We start from the raw sequence: 24,513 nt of genomic DNA, 5'->3' as shown, positions 1-24,513 counted from the left end.
GTTGGGAGAGAAAGCAAGAAGAAAAAGTTGTTTACTTAGGAGGCAAGAGGAAGAAGAGGAATGTGTAGGCATCTGTCTAATTGGCTTGGCCTGCCACAGACACCCCAGCAGTACCTTGGACTTTGATTACTGTTTGCTTTTCCTTCTGTCATTATCACAGGCACTATTAACGAGAGCCCAAACTAATTAGCTAATAAGCAAAAGCTGAAAGTGGCAAATAGTTTTAGAAAACAAGTCTGTTTTTATGCCAATGACAAACTGAATCCACATTTAGCACATTAAGTCAGCATTGCTAATCAGGCAAAAATCTGAATATAGATGTTGGTGAACCAAGAAAATATCTTTTGTCAATAAAGCTTCTGCCTACACCTTTGAGCTATTCTGGGGAAAGAACTCTTTCCCTAGTTTAAATTGTAACTGCAGTGGGAGTAGATGGGTGAGGTTAGCAGGATGGTTAAATATAACTAGCTAATTTAAATATAGCTATATCAGCAAATGTTCAGCTACACACATCTCCTAAATTGTCTTCTGTAGAATAACACTTCCAAAATTCTTCAGAGACAGCACATCAACAGAGATCACTTTAACTTAAAATTTCACAGGAGAACTGAGAATCTATTTTGGGTTTATGAACTTATTTTGAGATTACATAGATATTTAAGTGCCATTTAGAAAATTTTAGTAGCAATGCTTTCAAAGGTCCAAGAAATGTTATTAAGCCAAAGCATAATCAGCTGGTCATGCTTTTGTATGAATTACCAGCAGTCATGTGAATGTTAGAGGATATTATTTTTATTTCTAAAATGTCAGATGTGAACATGGCATCCCAGAGGCACTCTTAGTCTTTGGGATTCCTGGGCTATGAGGACTGAGTAAATTGCACAATTATGTGCTAGAATGGGCACCAGTGAAGCAGTGAGTTACCATGTAATTTTTAACCAGACAAGTAATTGGGGGTCTTTACATTAAATTCTGTTTGAAATGAGAAACCTCTGCTTTGTCCATGCAAAGAGAAAATAATAAGAATAATAAGAATTCAAGTAATACATATACAGAACATAGACAGCCTTCTTCAGCTGGAAATTATGAAGTTCAAGATAGACCATAGGAAGGACTGTGACCCCCTGTCTGCAGGGAAGAGGGAAAATCAGAGAAGGCCTAAGTTAATATCTACAGGACTTAATTACCTGAATATGAACCAAATGTCTAAACTCTCCTGATGATGTTTGTCTAAATTATTTGCTCAACTTCATTTTAAATTCACCACACTCTATTTTTTCTATTGCACTGGTAAACTGAAAATCAAATATAGGGTATAACTCATGGAGAAGGAAGGAATTTAAACTACTGTTATGCTGAAGGAGCATTAGAATGGGTTATAGGAGTCAAATATCCTGGTCTGGGTCAGAGGCTTCGTGGCTGCCCATGAGCCACATCCTTGCTGAGCATGGGGCAGGACAGGGTGGTTGTGCTGCATATTCCTTAGAGAGCATGTGTAACAGATGGATCAGTGTTATTATATCCTTCTTAAAACAGGTAAACCCCTACTCATCACACACAAAATCCACAGCAAAACCCAACTCTTTTAAGCACCCTTATTCCTCTGTGGTCACAAGATCACAGTGCTTTATGCACAGTGAAACATGCTGTGACATTTTCATTTCTGTAGGATTCTCTGTGTGAGAGGGAAAGCTTCTTCCTAACTCAGCTGAAGCAGCAAAACTCATAGACATGATGAATTTAAGGATCTTATATATTCCAGTTGATCCTTCTTAACTCATTTTTATCCACTTAGGCAATATATAGGACTGGGTTTCTCAAAACCAGTATTCTAATATTGCTTTATTTCTTGAACTGTCAAAGGAATATGAAAATAACTACTCACTTTGCCTTCTTTCCATTCAGTGACAGTCCTTGCTATTTTCCATGAGCTGAATGTGGATACAGATTTATACACACTCCTGTTTGGAGAGAGTGTCCTAAATGATGCTGTGGCTATCGTGCTGACACAGTAAGTTACACCCACTTCCATTCTTTACTTGGTGAGATAATTAAAGCTTTATTCACTGATATAGTTTGTTCAAGTATAGCTATAGCATTTGAAGGTTATGTTACAAAGATGTAGTTTTAGCATTTTTCTTGGTTTGTTAACATTAGAATTCTAATATTGTTCATAGCAACTGTACATCCAGAATGCAATTTTAGTTAATGTTCTTTAATCCAGAAAGCAGTATATTCTGTAAAATGGTGAACTTAATTTATTATTTCTTTTCTCATCTAAACAAGGTATCTTGAAACAATAATGCTAATGGAGCACGCAGGACATAGGGCAACTATAAAATTCAAGTTCTTTTTATTTTTTGTAATCTATTATTTTCTAATATTAAAACCACAAAGTGGTACACAGTGTCTGTTTATCTACTTCTGTCTATGGAAGCTGGCAGAGCTTCAGCTGATAATGTTATCTTAAATTTATATATAGCTTTTTATTCTCAGGAATCCTCAAACAGATCACAAATGGTGGGCCAAAATCACACAAGTGTGTGCTGTCCTAAAAACACAGATGCTAAGTACATGATTAAGGGGATCTCAAGTTTACTCCACTCTGCATGTATTATATGCTTCCCAGAGCTTTGCTAGAAATACAAATAATCCTCAGATAATCTTAAAAGTAACAGAACTGCAAAGTCAAATTCAGTTCTCCACGATGTTTGAAGGTGCTTCACAGTAAGTCTCGACTCAGTGCCAACTTTCTCCTTAAATTCCTTGAACAAGGATTTATCCTATCTTTCAGAAAAAAAACCCTTCTTTTAAAGAGTTTACAGTACTTAAAAAACGAGCTTAATATTTTGTCTGAAACCCCATGGAGTTATTCTAAAACTGCATGGAGTTTTGCAACAATAATAATTGTTGCAAAAAAAAAAAAAAAAGAAAATACCAAATTTGTTTCACAATACAAAAAAGAAATAGTATTCTTTTTAATCATTCTTCAATTATCAGTCTAGTAACCTCCACCCACACTAAACTCCTCTCACAGTTTTCAGAGCAAGAGCAATGTTTTCAAGCACTGTCAAGCCTCTGAGCACGGCAGCTCACGATCAGATACAGCGTGGCTGGCACATCCAGGGACTGGGGCTGGAATGTGTCACTTGGGAGAGCTCTGGTACATCAGATAATAAAATGCACAGAAGGAAAAGTAAGCAAAGACCAGACAAACTCGGTAGAGAGAACTGACAAAGGCGTTGAAGCAGCTATTGCAATTGGAAAGAAGAGTGTAGGTGGCAATGTCTGAGATTTTTATCTCTCTCCCTTGGCATTGTTTAATAACAGCCTAGACATTTTCTGCTCATTTAGACTCCTCATCTGTTAGTGCAAGGCTCCCAGAGAGGAACAGTAAGGCTCCAAATAACCCAAGGGAACCCAGAGTGTTTTAAGTCTCTCTAGTTTCAGTCGCCCTGATGCCAAAGCACACAGATCTCCCAAAAGAGCAACTCAACTGCAGAACAAATCTAAAAAGGAAAGTCCCATCAGATTCCAGCTCCATCAATATTCCAGTACATGATCCATGAGTTCCTAAACTCTGCTCTTCCCAGTACTCAAGTCTAGGTTATGCACCTCAGACTATCTACTTCTCATGCCTTCTTTGCTGTTACATGGGAGATTACAAATCTTTATTATAGAATCTCTTGTTACTGGAAAATTGATGTGGTTTTTTATATATTCACTGTCACTGATTCTTTGATTTCTATAGTCATTTGTGGAGACTGAAGAGGATACATGGCATCATCAGTTTCACATTTCTTTACTCTCTGGCTTAAATAATTAGCTTCTGCACAAATACAATACTTCTGCAACCCAACATAATCTTCCTGTAGCATTTTAAGTAAAGATATACTGTTAATATTGCCAGCTTCACGTCATTAACACCCTACTAAACCAACCTGAGTTTAACTGAAGAAAATTGTTTTCTGTCACTGCAAAAGAACAGCTATTTTTTTTCCTGTAACCCATACCATTCTTGTGTGCAAACACATGTTCATAATTACAGTAATAGAAGTCTATTTTAAAAGGTGTGAGAATAATGTTTACAAAACTGGAAAAGCAATAGTAAGTAATTTAGTACGCTACATAATGATAACCAGAAAAATAGAATATGCAAATAAACATTGTCTTTCATTATCTAACAGAATAAGTAAGATAATGTGTGCAGGAATGACTCACTGCACAAGAGTTAGGAAGAGAAAAGAGAGAAGGCCCTTATGGCTGGAGGTGAAAATTGGCAAGGTGAAGGCAGTATGGCTGTCTGCCAACAAGGGCTTAGATTGATCTCTCTCCTTCCTTTCAGCTTCTCCCTCCAATCTCTATTTTTCCTGTGCTCTTTTATCGTTCAGTTTAAGCAGGACAGCAGCAGGACCAGCCACCCCTGCATTTTCTATGCATTTAGCAAATCACACGAGCTGTGTTGCTGCAAGAGTGTGCACGCAGTGACCAGCTGCCCCCAGAAAACACTAACCAAGGACAGAGCTCTCTGGGCAGGTTTAACTGCTCTCCTCTGGCCACCCTGCCTCCCCAACACCTGGGTGTTTGTGATAATTGTAAGATTTCGTTTATAGTGTGCTATTTTAAGATAATCCGTGCAGGAGGGATCACTGTGACTCAAATTGACAGCAGTGGCTGCAGGAAGGCTGACAAGCTGTTCTGCATAGGGGACAGCTCACACACACAAGGGCATTGGAGATGCAACGAGGATTTTCTCCTATAGAAATCACTTCCAGAGTTTCTTACAACTTGTCATTATTAGGATAAAATTCTCCTTTAAATAAAAACGTGAGAATTCTCACAGAAAATAAACATCAAGAATTCAAAGTATTTGAGAAAAATTATAGCAAAGCCTTACAAGACAATACTTATTAGATTATTAAACATGTCTGCTTTTACCCAGAAAAACCCATTTGACTAATTATGCCACAAATATTTCCTAAATACTTTATTTTCCAGAATACTGACTGAGGAAAGTCCTGATAAAAGTAGTTTCATGGTCCTGAACATGGTTTCATGAATATATGCCAACTCAGGTGATAGTGCCTCTTCTTTGCTCAAAAAATACTTTGATTCTAGTCTAGACATAGCTTATTCAAGTTAATATCATGCTCAAACCATTCTTCCTTGGCAGAAGCTTGTATAGGGCTTTCTAAAATAACATGGCAAACCTAACTGATTTATTGACAGGGTAACAAATTTATTGAAAAGCAGTATCAGTTTCCAGGGGAAATAACTCAGAAGCCAGAATTCAGCTTAGTTTGTGCTGAGCACCCTCAAAGGTTGTCTTTTCTCAGACAGTAATTCCTATAATTGTCTTAGGCAGACAAGAGAATTCCTTCTAACACATTGGTGATTCTTAATGATAGGCACAGTCACCATATTACTAATTTTAGTACAGTTTAGATCTTTTCAAAATATAAGAAACTCTTGTGATATAATGGACTTCAAATAGAAAATGAATAAGATTCTTTAAACCTTTCTGGTTCTAGGTACTTTTTTACCTGTATTATTATTTCAGTGGGTTTAATTCTGTTATTGTGTCATTGAACTTGAAGGTAGCGTACACAAGAGAGAAATGCAATCAGAGATTATAGAAACAGACACTGGACAAACAAGTTACAAGTATTCAGTCTATATTTCATGTGGTCATTGGCCTGGTGAGGTAACTGTCCATTATCTGCAAGTGTTACTTCCCCACTTTCACAGTTTCTAATTGTTGTTCCTTGTGTATTATATATTAAAATCAGCTGTTCTGTGAAGGACAAGAACAGTAACTCTGCTGCTGAATAATTAAGTTGGGAGCTAGGAGTTGCAGGAGTAATATGGGCTTTGAAAGTTATGATGGGTATCTCCTTGGTGCATATCTCAGTAGATGTGAAGCTCCCTTTATGATTATATTTTTCTTTTTTCTTTTGTCATGGACTGTCTCTAATTTCCATCCTTTTCCCTTCTACTTTAAAGGCATTATTCTGTACAGTTTTTGCCACACTTTGATCCCTGAGCACATTGAATAACAAATTTTACAGAGGAAAGACATCTGAATGTTCTCACATCATATTTTTCCCACAAACTGCAGTTATATTCAGAAAGTGGCCTTTAAAATGAAACTGTGCACTTCCATATGTACTGTGTCAAAGTCTTTTGTTTCACGTGCATCAATTAAGAGACAAAGACTTTTCTCTTAGCTAATCCTTTGTTTCAGTTTCCTCCCCAGCTGTAGGTAACTGGGAGTTTGTTCAGTCTAAGAGCACAGGGAATTCTGTCAGCCTGAATCCCCTTCCTCATGCTGAGATTTGTTAGGCACTATTAGCAAATGGCAAAAAAGCATTGAGTCATCACAGAAGAAAAAAAAGAATGCTAGTTTCTCAATAGCTTTTATATTTTAGCCACCTTTTAAACCCTGTATTCTTGCAAATTCTTAGTGTCTTTTACAATACTATCTCAGCCACTGGATTAAAAATGAAACTCATTTAAGTTCTGTTTATTTTCAACATGTATCTAAGTGCAGACAAGATGTTATTCACACATCCTAGGCATATCAGTACATAGAAATAGTGTAAAAAAACACTTATCCACAAGTGGGTCATGTATACACAGCTAATAGGTTTAGTGTACCTACACTTAGAACTCTTCAGCCTAGATAATTCTTTTTCAAAAGGATAAAAGCCTTACTCCTTGCCAGCTAATGTACAAAGTGTGCACAGAGCCTTTCCAGGAAGGAAAGAGGGGAAATAAAAGCACCTGTAAAAATAAAAGCCATCAGACAGGTGACAGAAAGGTAAAAAGTATCAACACATGCAACATTTTCCTGTTCAAAGGAAATAGATTTCTAAGGTGAGAAGAGACTTTATGAAAATGAAGTGAAATGAAGATTTAAGGTGAAATGAAGATGTACAAAAATGAGCTGGTAAAAGCAACAAATGGACATGGTGAAGCATGGCTAGGAAAAAGAAGCAAGGAACAAAGATAAGGCACATTCTGCAACTACAAATCATGACAGTGATACATAAACCTGTAGCTAGTACTTGTTAGAGGGAAGAAAAGCTTCTTTACTCATAAGGATGCAGAGAAAAACCTGATTATTTTTCTCTGATGCAATTCTGTAGTTTTATATTGTTTTGTTATGAATGTCTATGTTGGAATCCTTAGGTAGTACATCAAAATCTACTCCAGAACTGTAGAAAACTGGCAGCAGAATAGGAATTAGGACAGCCAATTCTAAAGAGTGATATGCTGCAATCAGGCAGTGAATCTGAATTCAGAAAAGAAATGAGATTCTGCCAGAAATACAGAGGGCTGCTCCCAGACCCTTTCTTTGTAGCTGTTTTTACACTGACTGGTTGGGCAGCCCTGGAGGGGCTGAGGTCTGGATGAGCTCAGTTTGAGCACGGGCAGGTTTAGATGAGGGGTTGCCTTTGCAAAACCTGACCTAGAAATCACAGCTCAAAGTAAGACCAGCCCTGGAGCCCAACAGGCAGAGGGAGAGCTGCTCCATGGTACTGACCTGCATGACACTGAATCCTTGACAAATTTAGGGATTTCAGTGTCTGTGAGCTGCAATTCTGGATGAATGACTAACTGGGTCTCTGGATACAGGCCTTGCTCATTCCAGATAAATGCTATTTGTGATTTTATTCCCACAAAGATTCCTGACGAGAGATGTCTGTAACATTGTGAAGGAGAATAAAATAGAATCCCCTGAAAACCTGAAAGCAAACAAAATCTGGATGGAAGCTCAGCCCAATCATTTCACTCACTGGTTCCCCTTAGACAAGATGAATTTGGCTACTGTTCCAAATATTGTTGGAAAGGCTTATATACCAAGCAGCCACTCAAATTGTCAAAAACCAGAGTAATTTATATATTAATAGAGCAAGGAGTTAATTGTGCAACATGTTAATGAGTGATTTTAAAAGATAGATGAAGAGTCCTCTTTCTCTATTATTTCTATAATAATGAAATTATGGTTGTCCATCTGCTCTTTTTACCTTTGAGGAAGGGTTTAGTCCCAGCTTATTTTGTTGATGATAATTAGAGTTTCACGTCACTGACCATCTGGAACAGGAGATGTGAGCACTGGGAAACTAACCAAACTTGCTATTAGCAGGAACTTAAAAAGAGCTTCTTTCCCAGAATAGAGGAAATCCCACATAAAATGTTTGTATCTTTGCTTAACAAAACTTCCTTTCTTTTTTCCTCCATAAGCTTTACTGTACAGACCAGTGTTATGCTTAAATCAGAGGAAAAAATGCTGGTGAATTTCTGTAATGCCTATTAAAGCTAAAATTTCAGTATAAAATGGATGCTCAGAACATTATGTTTTCAGGATGTAATTCTCACTCCTCCATTTTTTTCATGTTTTGGTATTTCATATCCCTTTTCCCAATATTAGTGCCATATTAAAATTATACTTAGGGCCTAGTTAATATATGCTAAAGGTCTTACTCTCTGCGGTGCTGGGTCTGTCTGAGCTGGAGTTCATTTCCCCCAGCAGTGCTCACAGAGCTGTGCTTTGTCCTGGGAGCTGGAAGGGCGCTGATAACCCAGCAGTGTTTTGGCTGCAGCTGAGCAGTGCTGGCCCAGCAGAGCTGCATCTCCAGCATCCCAGTGGTAGGAGGTGGACAAAGACTTGGGAGAGGTCACAGCCAGGACAACTGACCCAAACTGACCAAATGGATGTTTCATACCATATGATGTGCTCAGCAATAAAAGCTAAGAGAAAGGAGGAAGGGGGAGATAAATGTCACTGCATTTCTCTTCCAGAGCATCTGCTACCTGTAGTGGCTGGGGATCACCCACCAATGCTAAGCAGAGAATAAAACTTTTGTTTTCTTTTGCTTTCACACACAGTTTTTGCTTTATTAATGTGCCTTTATCTTCACTCCTGAGCTTTTTCCCATCTTATTTTCTTCCCTCCACCCCATGCTGCAGAGGAGGGAACGATGGAGTGGCTGGGTGGGCACCTGTCATCCAGCCAGGGTCAGCCCACCACAGTTCTCTAATGGGCACTGGTTTGTCTATGCAATTTATTTGAACCGGCAGCCTTCAGCTGCAGACTGCTAAGCTGGAGTAGATTTCAGTGAGCAATGTAATGGAGAGGGCCCTGAGGGATGTATGAAGATATAGCTTAGCTCAAATCAGCTGGGAATGTCTGTACTTGTCAGACCCAGTCAAATCAGAGTAGCTGCAGGTATCTCTGTCCACTTATACACAAACAGACAGATAAGTTTTAAGTTCGGAATTAAGAGCGCTGCTTGCAGTCCTTGCAAATCACACCTAAGTGGCAATTATTTAGCTACACTTTCCCTACAAATGACCAAACTGGCATCAAAGCTTCTTCATTTCAAAGATTTCTATTGGGAACTCTTCAGAACTGAAGTACACCCTGGCACAAGTCAGCGTGGATTTTGAGCTTGTCCAGATGTTTTTTCTTGTCCAAATAACCTTTCTCTAGTGAATATGACAGATTTTTCCTGAGAGCAAGATAATTACATACAGAGTCTAATTCTACTTGCAGACACAACTCCCTTTTCTTTTAAAATTATATTATTGATATTATTTCCCTTGAAGTGTTACAAAAGAAAGCTCATTTCATCCTCTCTGGATGAAATGCTGTGTGTAAGAGTCTGTCTGGCTCTTGCAATAAATTGACATACATATCATGTCTCATCCAGAGAAGACAGAGGAGGAGTTGTGTCAGAAAGGTGAGGGAGTCCTTTCTGCCATTGCATTTCTGGGGTAGCCACCAGTAGCTGTTCACTGCCCAAATCCTTCCCAGAAATAAAGTACTGGAGAGCACAGCTACCTCAGAGAGACAGAGGGTTTGTCACAACAGGGTACTCCATAAAAATTCTGTTATTCCTTGGAGATCAGGTTATGATTACATGAAGAACCCATTCCTGTGTTGGGAGAATGGACTATTTCCAGTAGCTACCCAGGAACATTAGGAAAGACTGATGTCTCTTGTGATCCCTCTGTGAACCCCTCCAGACGCTGTGCTACAGTTCCATTTGAATTTCATCATTCTGACCTGCTCTAAGCTTTTTCCTTTTTTTACCAACAATATCAGGTAAACTGCTTCCTCCTGCAAGCCTTGATCTTTTAAGGCTCAAATCCTTAAGCTACTGAGGCTGTTAGAACTGACACAACTCTCCATAAAATTCTTTTGCATGTGCAAATACATATATATAGATATATAGATATATAGATATATATATCTGTGTGCATGGGCAACTGTCCATAAAACACATCAAAATAATGCGAATGTTATCAAATACTCAAAGGTTACATAATGCTTTTTAATTAAATGTAATTTTTAAATTCGTTTTTTCATACACAGAAACCCCCCACTCTCCATACCCAAGACATCATTTTAGGGTGCATGTTTCACCTTTTGGAGTAGGAACTTTAATGGTTTCAGGATAAATTTTTGTCACTTGAGCAAAGAGAATAATTGATAACAGCAGCATCAGCTGCCTGCCTTCAGTGCCAGGCACAGCAGGAGTGACTGCAAACCTCTAGTTACTGCACTTCACAGCTACTTAAATGATGAGACTCAGCAAATTTCTATTCTTAGAATTTATTCCAATGGTTATAGAGCTCCACTCTCTCCTTGTTTCCACTTGCTTTTTTATTGGTCTCATTCTTTGTCTCCTTTATCTTTACAGAAGACAATGGTCACCATTTCCACCTCACTCTACACATTCCCCCGAACTGCTTAACCAGCTCCACCACTTCTGTGGCACTCACCAGTCCCTAGGTCTCCCACCTGAGATAAAAATAAATTATTTCTAGAGATAATCTAGGACTCTAAACTCCAACCTCCTTCATACCCTAAAGTCGAGAGAGACCCTGACTTCATTTCTGGTGCAAGCACCTCTTCACTATCCTTATTATTGTGACAAACAGAGAAGGTAATGAGGACAAGAGGGGTGATGTGACAGTCACAGCACTGGGGCCAGAACCTGGCTGAGCCTGGGGACCAGCAGCTGCAGGGAAAAAAAACACATATTTAAGTTTTAGATGGTACATGCCAAAAAAATGAGATGCTAGAAGATTTTTAGTTGATGAAGTTAATCAGATCTGCACTGAGATTTGTCAACTAAACATTTCAGAAACCTTTAAAAATTTGCATAATTTTGTCACATTTTCACAGGGGTGAAAGATATGTAGGAAACAGATGGGTAATTTCCTCTTTCCTCCCCTTGGAAATGACAAGTCTGAATTTCAAAGTGGTACAGTGAGAAAGTTTTGTAATTGTGTGGCTGTGAGGTTTCTGTCCAAGATAAGCACAGAGGTATTCTCTCTATAATGGCTCTACAGAATGCAAATTTAGAGAGGGGAAAAAAAAAAAAAGAAGAAGAAGAGAGAAAGAAAAAAATCTTCATGGAAATTGCAAATGCAACTTGGCAATGTAGTCTCAATGGTGACATTTTGGCAAAGTCACAAGAAATGACAGAGACAGAGAACACTCAGGGCAGCAGTTGTGCAAGTGGCCCTGGGAGAGCTCAGTGTGACAGAGCTGGTTCATTTCTACTGTGTTCAAGGCATGGGGACTTAGGAACATTCCCTGTGAAGACCATTGTACCAAGGAAAGACATCCAGTCTTTTTATCAGTTTGCTCTTAATGCATTTGAAACTTTGATGTTCCCTAACTAATTGCTAATTATAATGATCTACATATGCTGAATGTAATGTGCATTATGTGTAGGTTATTTGGATTCTTAATGAAATTTCAGCACATTTCTGGGCAGACATAGTGACATTAGAATTTGGATTTTGAAAAGAAAGGATCAAATATGATTAAAACTTTGAACAAAGTGGTATCCCAACAATACATTGAATCAAGTGATAGTCACATTTTTCCCTTAGTAATTTCTCCATTACAAAACCTCAAAAAAGTGATACAGTTTTTAGACTTTAAAGCATTTTAATTTTGTATCCCCATTCACTGAATGTTTACTTTATTTTCACTTAAAAGAAATCAAACATTTTTTTCTTTTCACATTGTTCTACTGATCTGTAGCAAGCACAGCCAGAAGCTATAGGGAGAGAAATGAGAATAATGGAGTGCCTAGCAGGCTGCTGTTCCTGCCTCAGACACACTGGGAGAAGGTTACAGCTAGATGAAAATATTCCTGAAGAAAGTTTCAGCCTCCTGAACCATTTAACAGTGTCCATCTTCTTTATTACAGTATTTTTATTCCTAGGGAGTAAGGTGAAAGGTATTTCTAAACTCTCATTATGGGATGTTCACAGTTTTACATTCTATTTCTAGCATTAGCAGGACTTAGTCCATAGCTTGGAGAGTGTTTTCATTGGGCATTGTTAGGGTGAAGGGAATGCAAAAGTTTCTGAGGCAAGACTCTATGTTCTAGTAATTATGAGGGTAATGAAACCAGGCAGAATTATTTTCCTCTTATTAGTAGCAGTGTTTAAGCCTCATAGAATTTCCTGACCAGGGAAAGTATTTATTTTCAAACTAAGTGGTGGAAATTAATGTGTTATACTACATGTTTATCCATAAATCAATGGGGTCTTTACAAAGCCAGAAAGAAAAATTCTCTGTTTGGCTGCCTCTCATTTCTGTGAGGTTTTTCACAGTGCATTGGATAGGCCAATAGTATATACCTTAATTTTAACAAAGGAAGATGTTCCTTAACTCTTTCAATCTTAGCATTGAGGAATATTTCACCATCAGCTGGCAGCTGTGTGTCCAAAAGCCTTACAAATAATTCATTCTTATCAAAACAAAACCTCTCATCCACTTTATTTCATATTAGGCCACTTTGACCGAGTGATTTATATTTAGGAAATTGGGATGGGTAGGATTTTAATATCCAGATTATTTTCAAGATTCCCATTAACTTTTAGATTTCCTTCAAGTAGCATATATTTAAGTAGCAAGGCTTAAAGGTGATTTATCATTCAAAACTCCTATAAAAAGGATAAAGAAATAGAAACTTCCAATTATTTTGAGTAAAATATCCCCAAAGATGGAAGTCAGAGAAACAGCGTGAGTGTTTGAGTGTGTATTTGTGTGTGTTTTCTTGTTTTCTCTTCTTGCTGTAATCCTTAAGTATAAAAAGAATGTTTTACTGTTTTGATTGCCTTAGAATCTGGGACTGCAATTCTATCCACATCAACTTCCCCGCCTAAGTGGAGATTCCCTGTCTTTGTTTAATTTTACCGTGAGTGCAGTTCAGTAATCCTCCAGATTGCCAGGAGCTCTTGGCAGGTGCTGTAATCAGCACTGACTGAACGCTTGAGCAAACCAATTTCCACAAGGTCCAGCAGCCCCAAGCTGCTGAAACGAGCCCCTGAGGCTGTGGAGAGGCAGCTACAGTTTAGAAGGGCTTCAGACAGAGCAGCCTCTGCCATTGCAAGGCTTGGAGAAAAGACGGATGCAAAGGCACCTCCCAGCCCATCTGCCACCCTGCCCGAGTCCCATCCCTGTCAGACTGCACACGCTGCCCCTAACGCCTCTCAGCTCATGCTTTGAGCTATTGCTTTCCAGTCAGCATTTACCAGGGGCTAAGTTCACTTTCAAGTAAGTCTGAACCTATTATTCTATCAGAATACCTTTTCAGAAATTGTATCTTTAAATATTTTTTCCCAACAGAGACTTACTTGGACTATCTAACGTCCCAACACAGTGGATTTTTCCAGTGGATGACTATTAGTATGTGTGCTGGGACTTGTTGGATTATGCTTGCTTTGTAGAGCACTGTCCAGTAATTTTGCTTTAATGTCCTAACATTAAAGGTAAAACAGGTTAAAGAAATTCAGGCTGTAGAGTGATAAGGTAGTAAACAATAGGTAATATTGCAATTCCAAGATTTCTACCATGGCTAGGATTTTTCTTTTTATAAGCTCTAAAAAATAAAATGCTGGCATATTAGCAGAAAGGTAGAAGAGAGCTTGAGGCCCACCTTTCTCCTGCAGGAATATTACTGCCATTCTCCATGCAAGGCTGACCAGCTTTTCTAGCAAGTGAAGTGCCTTTCCCTAAGGTGAAATTTCATTCTGTTTATTTGCTATATTTGGATCAGGAACAGAGACTTACAATTCAGAATATCCCTAAATCCCCATCCTCAGCTCCAGTATATCAAGAAAACAAAACATGTAACTTGTTTTGTTTCTGATGTTATTACTGCCAACACTAGATCATACAATTCACATCTGGATTTATTTTAGACTTTCTCATAACAACAGCTGCATTTCTTGTCTTCAGTTGGATACATTTTTAAAAATTAAAATTGCCATGGCAACAGCTGCAACCATTTATTATAAAGCAACAGAAGTGGAACTAATATTTGTGAGAGAAGCTTTGTTATCAGGCAGGATAGCATTTCATTCAGACAATGCCCGAGTCATTTTTCCCTAGCTGTTCCATTTTTTAAAAGAAAAATATAGAAAATATTTTCAATAATGAAATGTAGATGGGATTGAACAGCTCAGGAGATTAAAAAGATTTTGTTCTTTAGATTACTGGCTCATCTCAAATCCAGCTTAGTAAAAGCAGAAATTATCAGCTGTTCAGTGGGCACATGGGAAAATCGATAGGGCTATGGAGCTCTGAAAATCCCACTCCCACAGCAGCTAGGTTCTCAACTGCAGCACAGAAACAGACAACTGAGAACACAGGGTGTGTCTTCACTGGGGGAAAAAATGATGTGAGCCATCCTTGAGGAGTGCTAATGATGAATGCAAAGGAAAATTCCCCAGACAGCTTGCAGTGCTACCACAAAAGAGTTCCAAGCAAAGGGTCCTGCCCTTCACATCCCTTGTACTGTGTCACCTGAGAGAAGGGAACTGCTTTCCTGAGTAAAATGTGCCTAAAGAGGGATGGCTGGCACAGCCTCAAGGTTAGGTGGGGTCATCTGATGTGGTCTGAGCACATTAGAAATCTTGTGAACCATTTTGTTTGCATCTATTGACAATATTTCCTGGAGCATTATTTTTTTTTAAATCTCTCTAAGAATCTGGGTAGGATATAGACAAATTCTACTCCAGATATTAAAAAGCTATATGAACTGCAGATTTTTCTCATTTAACCCCCTTCTGACTATGAAATAATCTGTTTCACACGCACAGACTATACAAGGATGATATACCATATACCAAGGATCACATTTCTTCCTATTTATTTCACATTAGAGAGTTTTAGGCAGAGTGAGGGAGAACACTGAAATAGAAAAAACTTTAGACATACTTTCATTCTCCTTCCACTCTAATTGTTGTGGGATTCAGTGTATTTTATCAGTTACATTCAGTATCAGGCCTCCCAATGTACTGCCCTGTTCAGAAGTTCCTGAAGATGCTGAAGTTCCATGAAGGAAGCAGACCAGGGGCTCCTTTCTTAGTCTCTAACAGAAAACAATCTGCAAGTGAAGAAGCCCAAGGCTGTTGATAGGCCAGAAATTTGGCACAGCCCCATAGCATTGGCAGTGGATTATCCACCTGCTCCAGGGACTACCTGCATCCTCTAGCAGCACACTTAGCTGTGTCTAAGACATAATAACTTAAACACAAACAGTTGCATCAAAATCTCTTAAAAGACAAAGAGTACCCATACTTACTAAGCTCAAGGTTTGTTGCAAAGATTATTACATGGTCTGACTTCATTAGATTACTTTTGTTTCACAATTTATTTCAGGGATATAACAGGAAAAACAGAAGAAAAAAATTATACCTTGTGCCTGAGAAAAATCTGTGAAAGCATATAATTAGTACATTCTATTTTTATAATGAGACCTGGTAGAATATATGACAGGTAGAATATAAAACTGACATCTGGTAGAAATCACAAAGATAGTCTTATTTCTCCTGCTTTCTCACTTAACCTTTCAATTCTTTGTAGCATGTTCCCAGCAGCATGCTCCCACTTCTATCCTTCCTCTTCCACATTCTGAGTTAGCTTTCCAGCCCCTGTTACACTTCAAGCAGTGCCATGGGACAGCTGAGGCTGGGCAGACCAGTGGTGAGAGTGGGATCCTTTCCTTTCCACTGACAGGAGAAGCAGTGAGAGCTCAGTCTGCTTTCCTCGAGGTGAGGAGGACCTGGAGCTTCCTCCCACTGTCTCTGGGAGTATTGAGCTGTGCACGGACAGGCTCCCTCAGCATTTGGAATGTTGTCTGAAAAGACATGGGCTGCACCACCCTTGGACACATCAGACTTTCATAAGCAGAGGTCACAGAAGAGAAAAGTCTTTTGAATATTAAACAAGAACCTGCTGCACGTGTTCTTCCATTGATCAGCTAAGCAATGTGATATTACCCTTCCCTCCTTTGTTCACATTCATACAAGGGGATTTCAGAGAAGATTACAGGGTATTGTAGTGCTGTTTAACCAGCTAAATCTCAGGGACAAGTTGGTTTAAAGCCTGGAGGAGGGTGAGGTGAGTAGAACCTTGCATTTGTGAAGGATAAGAGCCTGCTGTTATTGCAAAGCAAATGCTGCTGTTCATCCCTGGCTATTTCACAGTGCTCACGGGTCTCGTGGATTCTCCTGCAGTGTTATGAGGATGAGTCAAAGCCTAAATGAAGGCAATACTGTCTGGCATAAAATATACATCATTTTCTGTTGTTTCAATCTTAAACTGCTCCTGAACATAATAATGGGCTGTGTGATTATAAGAAAATTACTATTTAATAAAGATTTAGTGGAAACTCTTTCCATTTAATCTCTGCTAGTTGCCCATAAGAGCAAAGGATTTTTCATGGCTAGCCAAGCTGCTTAAAACCTTCCTTAAAATGTTTGGGTCACATCCTGCTTTTTTTGTAACACCAGTACACATCTATACCAACTGCACTGAATCAGTGGAGTTACTTCAGATACTCATCACTGTAAGGGTAATTTGAGGCAGTTTCTGCTCTAGAGCAGGATGAGAGTAAATCACAGTGATTTCCTGGTAATCTGCTGCAGCGTTCTAACGTGCAGGCAACCATCAGCCCACATCATTTTATCACAGGCAGGTGGAGTTCAATTGGCATAGATAAATGTAAAATTTGTTTGAAGGAGTGAAGTCACTGTGAAAGACAAGGGTAGTTGAAAGGCTTTTTTACCTCATCCTTGAGTTATCCCAAAAAATTTAGTAGAAAAAGGGGGGGTTAATTAAGACTATCCATTTTTCCAGTAATCACCTTCCCTACCCCTTATGGACACATCAGTCAGTGTCTTGTGAATGTGCTCTGCTGTTTTATTCTTTGCACTCTGATTGTAGAGTAAATGAAGTCCCATAGTATCGCATTCTGCCACTTTTGTACAAATAAACCTGAGGCATGGATGGAATTAGGCCTCCAGGAGCACATTAAACTCTTGCTTATGCTGACAGAATACTTCCAATTGCACATTAATTCAATTTTTGGCTTTCAAGAGAGATGTATCATTTTCACAGAAAATCCTTATTCCAGGGTCTCATCACTCTGCACTAATGGGAAGAACTGTCACATAAAGGGAAGGTTGTGTAAATGTTTCTGATAAATATTTTTCAGCACTTTAAGTAACTTTGTAGATGAGTGGCTTGCAAGTAAAAAATTGAAAAATAACACAAAGGTGAATAATGAAGAAGAAGAATGTAAAGCCACAGCTGGGAGTGGACAACAGCTCCCAGCTCAGGGGTAGGGAGGCAAAAAATTGCTTAGGCTCATGAACCAACAATAGCAAGAGTCTTAACACATAGAGCACATCTAATTCCCCTTATGGCACAGTTAGCAGATTTGGTTCAAATAACATGGAAAACGATTTCATTTTTTCCTTCCAGATATTGACTGAAGAATTTTTAACTTGTTCATTGTTTCTTGTTAACTCAGAGGGTTGATGAGTTGCAACTTTTACAGTCATTTTTTCTTTGCAGAAAAAAATGCAAATTTTTTACAGTACTGTTCTACCTTGTAAGTTCTATTTTGCATAAGCATAAGCGACTACAGAGAGATGCCAGGCAGAGGAGAAGTCCAGCTCTTTGCATTAGCACAATAAATACATTCATGTCTTCTCTTGGTGGTTGATCCTTTGTTTCTACTTTCTTAGCACTATGTGCATCTTCCCAGTTGCTGAAGCCACTAAAAGCTCCTTAACTGGGAGGACAGACTTCAAGCTGCTCAAGATACACACAGACCTTTCTTCTTCATGCAAGGTTTAAAAAGAATTAAACAGTGAGTTCTGATATCCAAATGAGAAAGGATCATATTTTCAGGCACTGAGATGTGTAAATTATGTGCCTTTTGATATGATCAGCTCGTAGGGACAGTCAGAGGGATAACACAGAATGCAGCACATGCTGTCACAGGCAACCCACTATCAGCCACCTGGTTTGTGCTGATGTGCTTCATTCCTCTCGAAGATATGGAACAGGAAAGAGTTGTCACCGTGACTGTGATATTTCCAAAGAGATTTATGAAAATTAGGCATTTAGAAGCAATAGCAGTCATTTGAGAATGAAATATTCCTATGCCAAAGCCTCAGAGATATGTGAACAAATTTTACTGTTAAAGCCCTAGTTTTCTTTTACACAGATTTTAAGCCCATGTTGCTGTTCATCAGGATTTCTCTCTGTCAAAGATAAAAACAGGTTAGAACAAGGTAATGAGAAGCTAAGATACTTGTACAGATGACAGTGCACACCATTTCTCAGATGCGCTGGGGCAGAGAAGCTCCACACCAGAGCAGAGATGATGTTAGACTTCAAATTGCTCTGCCTGCAGGCCCATTAGGTCCTTAATCATTGTCAAAACTATCATCTCACATCTCCTTTCTGAGCCAAAGTGACTGCAGCCCTGCAGTGAGCAGGTTCTGAGCAGGGTCAGGGGGATGCAGGGTATCCAGCACCTCTGCCAGCACGGACTGGCAAAGCTTTTCCTGGGCACCAGGGAAGCTGAGTTCAACCCCATCCAGGTGGGTGAGATACCACGTCTTTTTATGGCACAGGTGGTGGAATTTTAGGGCAGGAATGAGATCCTCAGGATAGATGTTTTCCAAGGCTCCCTAAGGAGGTAGAGCAGACTTCCTAAGGATAATGGGTTGGGAGACAGAGAAGGAGGAGGGAGAATGACAGATTTTCTGCAGTCCCTGATGTTTGGGGGTAGATGACAACTAAGATCTGCATTAGGGAAAGTCTACCTGGAACAACACAAACTATTTGTTGTTTTGTTGTTTTCTCTGACAAGCTGCTGCTGCTATGTGTCAGCTCAGGCTTGGACGCAGAAGAAAACTGAAAATAGTTACCAGTGTAAAAGCAATAAAAGCTCATATACAACAACAGTAAGTGTTAGCTTGGTTTAAAGTAATCAAGATAAAATGTCCTCTAGTATTTTAGAAATTCTGGAAAAGCCTACAGAGGAACAAAGTCAGGTCAGAAAACAGAGGAAGAAAATAAGCCATGACATAGAGAAAAAGAAACAGTGTAAGCCCAGATAGAAAATAGTTTCTAAAAACAACTGCTACATCTTTTTCTAGAATTAAAAACAATACTAGTAGCAGTGATGAAATCAGTCTATAAGTGGAATAAAAACCATAATCTGCAGTATTGCCAAAGAAAATAAAATTTTGGGTATCCATAATGAAGGTTCAAATGGTGGTCACTTGGGCAGTAATTCAACTACCAGTGTTTTTCTACTTTTCTCCTTTTTAGCTGTTATATAAAGAACTATATAAATAGAAAGCTTAATATCTATATTTTGCAAAGTCTCTGTTTCAGGAACCTTGAATATCTAAAAAATTGCAAATATTGTTAGGAATAAATTCCGTGGAAACAGATTCACATATGCAGAGATATGTACAAAAGACTCCTCTGTGTTCTTTTAATGTACTGGTCACTGTTTTAAAATGTTTGTTTGTTGTTTGAAATTTTTATCTAGAAGATCTCTGCATATTTGTTTCAAAACTGTTAAAATTGGCTGCCTCTGCTAGTCCTTAAGCCTTCCTGCTCTGGTGTGTCTGCTTTGCCTTGACTGCCTGCACACCTTCACTGCTTCATATGTGCTTTTGTTGGCTTGGCACAGTCACATCCCAAACTTCCCCAATTGTTTTTATCTTTATAACTCATCTGCTGGTTCTTCCAGTGTGGAGATCTTTTGTGGGGAAGCCTAAGCAGGCTCCACCAGCCTGCCAAGAGAAGGTGTGGGTGTCTGGTGCCACATGCATGGGCTTTCACATCTGGCTTCTAGTTCAAACACTTATTGGGGGTAAATTACAGCTCTGACGTTCAGGCTTTCTTCCAACACTTCTAGGAAAACGATATAGCCAAAAAGTTGTGTGGGAACAGAAACTGCTTGATTCTATCCACTTCTCTGAAAGATCCAACTATTCTAACATGCTGTAGTGACCTACCTTTTTCTGCATAATTATAATCTCCCCAAAAATAACCTTCTTTCCCTCTTAAAAACGACCTTGAACTCTAGAATACTTTTTTCTGGCCTGTTTTATTTTTCTTAATTAGCAGCTAATGAAATCACCGTGCAGTTTTATAATTATTTATCACCTGAGGGAGATCCCAATTTATTCAATGAAGGTATTTTAGGGAACTTCTGACCTTCCTGTACTTTCAGGTATTTTTTTCTTTTCTTTGCATTGTTCCTGATTCTCTCCTGTGCAGCATTACCTGGCACGTGATGAAGTGGCAAGGAGGAAGAAGGGCACTTGGCTACAGGAAGCCCTTTGGCTTAGCAAGTAGAAAGAAATGTTCTTCTCCAAAGTTGTTTATTTTCATGTTGGTCAAATAGGAGAAAGACAGAAGTAAATCAGTCTGTTTACTGGTTATTTCTAATAACTGATTCTATATAATTCCATTAGAGATTTTTTTGCAGTTTGCACACATTTTCCTTCTGATGCTTGAGTGTATTTTCTTCAGCATAATGCATTTTTCTAAAATTCATCAGATACAGGTGTTGCTTCACTTCAGCTTATATCAAAACAAAGAATCTTTATGCTGTTCTGCTAGTTAAAACTGATTTGCATCTCTTTATTTGATGATGCCACATTATCCTTCTGCACATCAGGTTTGGACAGAAACAAAAGTAGAATACAAGATTTAACTTCAACAACAATTTTTCTCAAAAAGCTTGCATGAATTACTGGGAAATCTTTGCTGCAATGCTAAGTGCTTTCTATTGAGCTGTACTCACAGGCTGGGAAAACTAACAGGAAGAAAAAGATATTATGAATAAATGAGATTTTGCTTAAGAATTACTGAAGATGTAAAAAGTAATCAATTAAGATATAACTGGAAATGTGACTGGATGCTTTCTATTGCAAAAGCCCTTCTGTCATGCAGATTTTTAGTATTAGATCCCTATAAAGTTTGGAGAATGAAAGTGTTTGTGATGCTGAGGTTTCATCTTAAGGTGAATTCAACAGATGAAGGGAGGGAAGTGGAATGCTTCAGTGAATGTGTCAGTGGTACAACTGACACAGGTTCTTAATCCTTCTATCTGCTTCAAGAAAAACTACTACTCTAACTTGCAATATATTGCATAAATAAATATTTCCTTTTTTGAAACCTGTGAAAGCACTTGAGCCTGTCCAGTGTTATTGGCTCAAAAAACACAGAAGAACTGGAAATAAAAAGAGATCTGTTTAATAGCTTTCTAATAGAGAAAGTGTTGGCTAATCCTTATAAGAACCAGCCAGGAAGGGAAATATTATTCCTGACTCCAAGCAGAAGGAGAGGCAGAGGTTACCAAGCTCACACACAGACAGGGAGTAGGGACTGGGACAGGTATCTGTGAGATGCACATATTGAGCATTCAGTGAGGAGCCAACAAAAATCTCCCATTCCTATCCCTGCACTCTTTCTTATTATGGGTAGCAGATAAAGCAGGCCTTTGCCATTAAATCTGTTCATTTATCAACCTCTGAAAACAGTTTTCTCCTGCATTTACTTTGAGAACTCCCTTAATCCACCTCTGATACAAATTTACAGAAATAAACCTCTTTTTTTTCCCTTAAACTCATTCAGTGTTTAGAAAGCCTCTAAAACCTAAAAGCAGTTTGAAATTTAGTATCAAACTCTCCCTCACTGCTTATTAATGAACTGCAATCAACCCCTTTGTACAGAGAGCACAGAGAGCAGATAGCAGAGAGGGCAAGTCATGCCAGCAGGGCTCTTGAATTGCTCTCCAAGGAAAAGGAAGAAGAGTAGAGGCACTATAATTTTAATTATGGTTTTCTCCAGTGTTAAACTTTGCAATTTTGTTTTTAGGTCAGATAATTGGTTTGGCAGGAAGTAGTGGAATAAACAGGATGAAATCCTGTTCTGTTAAATTGCAGCTTATATAGAAAATCTGTCAGGTAAATTACTGTGTATTTTGGATGCTTCAAAGGATTAAAAGTTAGTGCTAAAAAGAAACATCTCCAGCAAAATAAATAGCTCTAGTAGAGAATAATGCAAAATGAAAAATAGAAGTAGATATTCTTTGAGATGCATGGAAACAGGAGTTCTGGAAAGATTTAGAAACCACAGTAGTATAATGAGCATATGTCATGTTATGGTGCTTTTAAAAAATCATGGGGGGCACACTGAGTAGAAAACTTTTGCAGTGAGAATGAGTCACATCATATTTGTTGCTGAAATGACTACATTAGGAATAGGATGCTTTCTTCTAGTTTTCTTCATACCTGAATCCTGTCGGTAGATTGGAGGGCCAGTCTTAATAAAGCCAACTTTTCTCGTCCTAAGATTAATATACTTTATAAAAAGCTATTTACTGATTATGGCTTACATTTGACTAATAAATTTTCACTCCGTGTCAAGACATTTTTTGTTACTGAGCATCCCTATCATGGTCAGAGCCCATCATTATAACAGAACCATTTTCCTTGGTTTTAGGACCTCTATGAATTCACCAATCAATGCAGGCAACAGCACCAGTGGCACAAAAGATCATTTCCTGATTTATAATTCATTAAGCAGAACAGACCAGCAGCTGCATTCTCTGTGTACTTGGCTGGTACAAACATCAAAGAACCAAGTGGCTTTGCTGTTAAGACACACCTACAAGTTTTTAGGCAAGAAAAACAAAGAATTATAACTGATCCCCTGGTCTAAGAAAGCCACAGTTGAAAAAAGGACAGAAAATTTAGATAGCAACATGTTGCTGATTACCAGTTCCTCTGCTGCCAGTTTTGTGTCCTTGTATCAATAGCACCTTCCACTAGAAATCATCTCCCTGATTTTGTGGTGCTGCTAATCAGCATAACTGGAGATAACAGATTTCAGTGCTTAGTTGCTTTTGTTGTAATACATGAGCACTCACCCCTCATATTTGTGGTGCTCTACCATATGCCTTGAGAATCCTTGTGCCATTTTTGCAGACTGAAAGCATGACAACTGTTTTCACATTTTCATGTTATTTCAAAGCAACTGTTTAGAAAATTCTTTATACAGAACTTCAACTCTAAGCCTTTTTCCAAATGAAAAACATCAGACTGCAATGATCGCATTTTTAATACCCAAAAGCTTAAAATACTCACAACTTTTTAAAAATTCTAAAATTTTAATTCTTAAAATATCAGTCATTTTTCCCCAATCCACGGCACATTCTGGAATGCAATGCCAAGCTCAGCACATTTTCTTTGACAAGGATCATAAAAATACTCAAAACAGTACTCAAAGCAACAGAACACAAAGATCTAAAATGTTTCCCAATTAGTTTGGGAGGCTTAGAGCTATTTTGTATCTGCTCAATATAACATTTCAACAAGAAAAAAAGACATGCATACATGGAGCTCCTGGTGTTCTGTGTAATAACTGGTGGCAAATAACTCTGAGATGCTCAACGAATTATTTAGTGCACAGCCCCTTTGCTTTGGGGGCACCCTTTTCCATTCCAAAATACCTGTGGTGGCTGCACTCTGGGGTGGGGAACAGGAGATGACCTCGGAGAACTGCAGCAGTTTCTTTCTGTGGAACAACATTCATTCTGCCCACAAGGTTTCCTATTGCTGAGCTCTTGCTACAGCTCCAGCCCTGGTTATGAAGGAAAGGAAGGAAAGGAAGGAAAATACTTGGTGGTTTGTAACAAAATTGCTGCTGCATGTGTGGTACCTGCTGAAATTTGTGTCACCCATTTGAACCTCGGCCACAAAGCTGCACTTTTTATCAAGGATATTTGTGAATATGTAACTGCTCTGAGGATACATGGCCAATAAATAATTCAAAGTATATTCCCTGCAGTTTTCTTATCCACCTACCACCTTTTAACGTTTTGTTGGCCTGGAAACAATATTGTTTATGGCACTTCTAGTATAAAAGTGTTGCTGACTGGCAGTAGAATATTTCCAGTGTGATACCTTGAAAACAAATTGTTTCTCCCCAGTCTCCATCTGCTTTGCTCTCACCTGCCATTAGCCCAGAGAAGTTTTCTTTTGCATTTTGAGTGCCTAAAACTTAGTTTTCAATTACTGATTCCAAAATTGTTACAATGTGATTGAATTTGTTATTCCTTTTTCTCTCCTTCTCCCCCACCCCTTTGT

The 24,513-nt window shown here is 38.5% G+C and overlaps 1 protein-coding gene across 3 annotated transcripts in view; it reads left to right on the top strand.

Annotated features, from left to right (window-relative positions):
* The window catches only part of SLC9A9 (solute carrier family 9 member A9), a 174,901-nt gene that overhangs the window by 44,105 nt on the left and 106,283 nt on the right, over positions 1 to 24,513 (top strand). For all 3 annotated transcript variants that reach the window (XM_014877880.2, XM_014877882.2, XM_088170805.1), the window contains exon 6: positions 1,906 to 2,011. In XM_014877880.2, coding sequence (XP_014733366.2) covers positions 1,906 to 2,011 — 106 coding nt within the window. The remainder of the gene's footprint in view (positions 1 to 1,905; positions 2,012 to 24,513) is intronic.

Source organism: Sturnus vulgaris, chromosome 10, assembly GCF_052056855.1.
Source record: "Sturnus vulgaris isolate bStuVul1 chromosome 10, bStuVul1.hap1, whole genome shotgun sequence".
In the NCBI taxonomy this organism is placed as follows: Eukaryota; Metazoa; Chordata; class Aves; order Passeriformes; family Sturnidae; genus Sturnus; species Sturnus vulgaris.
The sequence above is the reverse complement of the archived record's forward strand: the minus strand, read 5'-3'. Positions and strand labels throughout refer to the sequence as shown.